We start from the raw sequence: 6100 nt of genomic DNA on the forward strand, positions 1-6100 counted from the left end.
TGAACTCAAGCATCAGGCAAAGCCATCCTGCTGACCAAGGGGCTGCCCCAGCAGCAGAGCCAGCCCTTCCCTGCACAGAGACTGTGGCAGGCTGATCACCAGAGCAGCCAGCATCCCTCAAACACCACCTATGCAGGCAGGCAGTCCAGCACAGAAAGCTTATGCTTTCTATCCCCCTCCCCAGCACAGGGCAGTTTGGATGAGCAGAGTCCCAGTACTGACTCTGCTGTTCTCCTTCCCCAGAAAGCCATTTCAAGTCTAATTTCTGGCCTCCTTTACCACAAGAGAAAGATAAAAGGAGACAAGGATCCTAGGCTGCATAATTTCCCATCTGCCATATGTCTGCAACACACTTGCTGGGGAGGGAGAGCACAGGACCTAGAAGACCACCTGGGACCCAAATATTTAATGACATTAAGACACTTAAAGATATAGACTGGCAACATAATGGGATTCTTCCAAAATCTCGTAAGACATCTGCTTGTGCCTAAGCATTTTAAGAAGGCAGGCCCTCAATCCACATTTAATCCCCACACTTATTTGGCTCCTGAGCCTGCAGCCATGCAGGAAAGCAGCACAGCTTTGTCCCAAGTCCACTTATATTGTATTTGTGGGGTGTCCTGACGTTGGAAGAAATGAAGAATCTGACTATGTTTTCAGAAGGCTGATTTATTATTTTATTATATTATATAAAAGAATACTAAGCTATACTATACTAAAGAATACAGAAAGGATACTTCCAGAATGCTAAAAAGATAATAATGAAACTCCTGATTCTCTCCAAAGTCCCAGCATATCTTGGCACTGGTTGGCCAATAAGTCAAAACAATTCACATCAGAAACCCAGTGAAATAACCACCTGTTGGTAAACAATCTCCAAACACATTTCAAAGGAGCAAAAGACAGGAGAAGCAAATCAATTATTGGTTTCCTTTTTTTCTGAGGCTTCACAGTTTCCCAAGAGAAAAATCCTGGACAAAGGGATTTTTCAGAAAATATGAATGTGACACACTTATTTCAGGGGTGAGACTGCAAAATATGGGGTCAGCAGATATTAAAGTGAGCAGCATGGCTAAAAAGAAGTTAGCACAATTCTCACACAGTGGAGGAAGCAGTTTACTTGAATATTAATGCAGATTCAAATTCAGGAACCAGCAATTTGGGCAAGGTGCAAAGAAAAGCATCTGTGGGACCATATTGCCATAACCATAATTTGAAGCTCATAAAGTGACATATCACTGTCTTCAATACACTCTAAGTCAGCAATTACTGATAAGAGCAGCCAGTTCACATGGTATGAGGCCACCTCTGTCACAAAGACTTTCCTCTCCAGTTCCCAACTCTGTTAAGATTGTGTTTTTGCTTTCAGAGAATGAGCACTGGTAATCCCAAGGCAACAAAACCCAGAATTTACTACATGCAGCAAGTTACTACAGTGTAAATACACCTTGGAGAAGTATTTAAAACCAGAAAAACACCAAACCAGAGACTCCTACACTACTGGCACACAGAAATATACTGTAAGTGGCAAGCAGATGGCAAGGCTTCCAGCTCGCCCCCGCCATCCCAGTGCTACACGGGCAGGCGCCAGCACAACTGCACACTTGGGCTTTCTCCTCTCACCAGTGGGAGTTAAGAGCAAGACTCATTAGCGCTTCTTAATCACAGTTTTCCTAAGCTCTTCATTAGAGGCATTTTTTTTGGTTCCACAGGTTCCTTTCTCACCCAGCCCCTTTGGGCTGGATGAATTATTCACCTGTCCCTTCCAGCACGAAGGCACATCTGGACTCAACACACCAGATAAGGCTCAAGCTCCAGAAGCAGCAAGGAGCTGACAAAGGGAATTATGGCAGGGCTGTCACAGTTTCCTGGGGTGGCCATTTCTGCTCCAATACACTCAGTCCTCTGCTTCAAAGATACAGAAGTTCTAGGTGCATGCATTGCACTTACACAACACATCGAGGCAATGGGAGCCCCAGCCAGCGAGGGGCCTGGCTGCTGCAGAGGTGGGGATTTCATCCTTTTCCCAGCCCCCACCCTGCTGTGGCACCCAGAACAGCATCCCATGAGGATAGCACCAGTGTGAACAGACACAGCCCCTCCTGAAATCCACAGTGGCCACCCTCACCAGAGGGGACAGGTTCAGACTCCAAATGAGGTGCCCCCAATCTCCAAGGCAGGTGATCACATTATCCAAGGAGGATGATCGTGTCAGATAGCAGCTCATAGCCTAGAAAAGAGAACCAGGGTTTTCCCACTGGCTAGAACATTCCAGTTACCTCATCAGGCCTGCTGAGCCAGGAGGCTCAAGTCCCTCCAGATCTCAGGCAAGAAGGGAGAAGCATCCATAAGCCTGAGCCTATGGAGGGCAGGGCAGCACTGCTCTCCTCTCTCCAGTGCAGGGCAGGCAGTACACACACCATGCTGCCACCCATAACAGGCAGTGGGGAGCCACACGCCACTCCCACTCCTCCCAAACATTCTCCCCTCCCTGATTCCTGCCCCAGATGCAGGAGGATTGATCCTGGACATCCACCCAGCACGGAGCAGAAGCCAGGGCTGCACAATACAAGTGCAGGAAAACACAGCTTTGCTGTGATTGAGGATGCAGCCCTCCAGCTCCTGGTATGCATCCACAGCAGCAAGGACAGGCAAGAAGTCATGGATGGCAAGAGGAAATGCAGACACAGCACTACAGACCATGAATTTGTAAAGCAAGTCAAATTCAGAGACAAGTCAGATGAAAAGCCTTGACCTTCTATCAGTCTTTCCAAAGAATAGCAGCTCCAGACAGGAGAGCTACTGCAGTGCAAGACCACGTGGCAGAGCTGGAGACTCATCCCATGGCTGGAAATGCTGTAGTCTCACTTCACCACTGACATCCTGTGTGAAACTCACTTTGGCCGATTCCACTGTCTCAGTGACCAGAAAGTCATTTCCTACCAGCTCCCCAAGCACACTGTTACTCAGCACAGATGAAGCTGACAGGCGAGAGTCCTCACAGCTGCTGAGAGGTTTAATTTATTACAATCTCCAAGTACCTTCAAGATCACACAACAGGTAAAGCATTGCACAGCCCTTCCAAACAGTGAGCCTGCACTATTCACAGAGCTCAAGCCAACAGTCAGAGGTGGGGACCCCACAGGTTCCAAAAGTGCCCTTGCAGACAAGTCAGCTTTTTGTAAGGACTCTGCCTCCCAGGAGAGACTCAGCTCTGCACCTCTGCAGTTTGCATTTGTTCCAGTAAGGGCAACCTCACAGACACAGTCAGAAGCTACTTACCACCCTGCGTGTATGATTGCTGAGACTAATGCCAAGATGATTAGAGCAATCAAGTGGAGCTTCTTGGAGAGGGGATGAAAACTCTCTCCCATCACTAGGGATTAAGAACAGATCAGATGCAGAAATGGAGCAGTTGCACACGCCACTCACTCGGCCTGAACCAACTATCAAAGCAAGCAGATTACAAGTCTTCTCACAGGCACAAGTTTCCCTCATCACTCCCAAACAGCAGTACCTGGTCTTTTGCAGGGTGACACATACCCAGCAGCACAAGCCAATTAAGATAATTTGTACCAGCATTTAAGGAACAAGTCTCCACTTACATTCCTACTCTGACCCAGAAATTACCATCACAACTTTGGTAATCCACTACCACTTTGTGGCAAAAAAACCCTGCTCCTAACCTTCAGTGGTGAAGTGAGATTTGCTCACCTGAGCTGTGCTGGCCCTAATAAGAACCAGCTAGTCCTCAAACTACTCTCTGACCCCAGAAGTCTCACACTTAGCCAGCAAGAGCTACTTAGTCACAGAGGGCACCAGGTCCTCCAGCCCCTGAAGAAAATAATCACTGTAACAGGGATTTTGCTTCTGGGGAGTACAACTCCTACAGCACTGGGCACTGATTATCAACATCAAATGATTTGGCCAGGCAGATTTCAAAACATTTTTATTCTGCCCAGCTTCTGCATGTGCCACAGCGAGTGAGCCCAGAGCTGTGGCACTGAGGAAGAAGCCATGGGCAATGCTCTCTGGGACATTCCCACAGGAATACAGTGTGCAGACTGGCACACTGGAGCCATTGGCATGTCTCTCACCAGATGCTTTGTCAGTCACCACGGGTATCACCAGTAAAAGTTACATGCTCTGGAGCTGGGAAGTAAAGGATGAAAGTCAAGTCTAGCGCATGCTTTGCCATCTCAACACCAAATGGGCTTGCAGGCCATCTAGACTGGCATAAGCTGGTCAGGCTGCTGAAACAAGAAGTTCTGCCCAGTCCCTGCCCCTTCATTTCCACCTCAAGTGCTTGGGTAAGCACAAGATGAACCACACCAAGAAACCACAAACTCAGCATAACCTGATTATTCTTTCATTAGATATGCTCCCCCATCCAAACAAAGGCTGGTTCCAGCACAAGGAGAGCAGAGTGAGAGAGATGGTCCCTTTTGCACCTGCACTGGACTGAACATTGCAGAAGAGAGAAGAAAGGCCTTTTCAGCCTGCAGCTTATTTGACAAGCACCTTCCCAATACAGCCCTACACAATAAGATTTCAACTGTGCACCAAATTTCCTTTCTACTCCACGAAAAGAACAGGCATATGGTTCATGTCAGTATCACTGACAGCTTGGCCCATGACAGCAGCAGCCCGACCATCTCACCCCAGCATGCAGAGGGGTATGAACCAAGCCAGACTTCAGCGGTCAGCTCACATTAATGCTGCTTGATGTGAGGAGGGAATCAAGCTCAAAGTCTGCCAAAGCAGAGAGTGTTAAAGACATTGTGATCAGTAATACAGCACAGTGTCAAGAAGCCTTGCAACAACAGCAGAGCTCAACATTTTATTTGCTGTCTGGAGGAAAAAGACTTGGGTGAGGCAGAGCTATTTGGGGCTTGTACTGAAGAACATACCAGACAAAAGCATTTGGAATCTTTCCACACGCTGGAAAAGAAATGTCTGAGTTTTAAATCCCTTGTTACATTTGAGGAGCAACATTGTGTTTAAGGAAACCCTACTGTTCCAAAAGCAAATTAAAACCTGCTTTAAATTACACAAAATGCTTCACTCAGTCCCCGAAGATTTAACTTTTGTTTTCTGGGGTTTTTTTTCTCCCCAAGCAAAAAGGAGTGATTTTTTCCCTGCTTGTTCTCCAGGACACCCACTGCAGCCCCTGAGCACCCCGTACCCCGTTCTGAGCGCTTTCGCAGAGCAGACGCAGAAACGCATCCTTCTCCCCAGTGCCCCGAGAGCATCCTCCGGGCCGCGGCGTCACACCCTCGCACCCGGCCCGGAGCCTCCCCGGCCGCTCGACGCGCACAGAGGGCGGCAGCCGCCGGTCCCCGGCTCGGTGTCACCCGCTCCTCCGCGCGAGGGGACACACGGCGGCTTCGCCTTACCCGAGCCAGGCGGGCGGCGCTCCGGATGGCCGCCGCCACGGCACCGCCGTCGGGGTGCACCCGCTCCACGTGGCCCCACATCCGCTCCCAGGTCTGCCCGTCCATGGGGAAGCCGCTCTTGTTCACCAGGAAGAGCGAGCCGCCGTCCCGCTGCTGCTCCTGCTCCTCCTCCTCCGAGCCCCCGCCGCTCCCGCCGCCACCGCCCGCAGCCCGCGGCTGGGCGCTCCGCGACCGGCCGCCCTCCTTGCCGGCCGCCGCACGCCGGCTGCTCCCGCGGCCGCCGCCGCCGCCCGCCGCGCCCGTCATGGCCCCGCGGCCATGCCCGAGCCCGGCACCGCTGCCGGGATGTGCCCCACGGCCTCGCCGCCGCCCGGCCGCTCTTTATGTATATCCGCGTGTGTGCGCCCGTGACGGCCGTGCGGAGGAGGCTGGCCGGGGGCGGTCCCTCGCTAGCGACGCCGGCCCGCTCGCTCGGGGCGCCCCGTCCCGGCCTCGGTACCGGCCGCGGCCGCGCAGGGGGCGCGCCCCGCGCCGCGCGCCATGCCGCGCGTTACCGCGCGACCGGCCGCCCGCCCGCCCGCGGCGCGCTCCCATTGGCCGCCGCAACAAAGAGGGGCGGGGCCGGCGGGGCGGGGCGGGCCGCCACTGGCCGAGACGCCGCCGGGGGGCGCCCCCTGCCGGACAGCGCGGGACTCCACAAGCGG

General features: G+C 52.2%; 1 protein-coding gene across 2 annotated transcripts in view; it reads right to left on the reverse strand.

Annotated features, from left to right (window-relative positions):
- The window catches only part of VASH2 (vasohibin 2), a 34464-nt gene extending 28505 nt beyond the window's left edge, over window positions 1-5959 (reverse strand). The window contains exon 1 of one of the 2 annotated variants that reach the window (XM_064414261.1): window positions 5397-5959. In XM_064414261.1, coding sequence (XP_064270331.1) covers window positions 5397-5702 — 306 coding nt within the window. In that variant the 5' untranslated portion in view covers window positions 5703-5959. Of the gene's footprint in view, window positions 1-3282; window positions 3475-5396 lie in introns of those variants that run through there. The other variant, XM_064414262.1, reaches the window with a different exon arrangement.
- Window positions 5960-6100: the final 141 nt, after the last annotated feature.

The sequence above is a fragment of the Passer domesticus genome, chromosome 3, assembly GCF_036417665.1.
Source record: "Passer domesticus isolate bPasDom1 chromosome 3, bPasDom1.hap1, whole genome shotgun sequence".
Taxonomy (NCBI): domain Eukaryota; kingdom Metazoa; phylum Chordata; class Aves; order Passeriformes; family Passeridae; genus Passer; species Passer domesticus.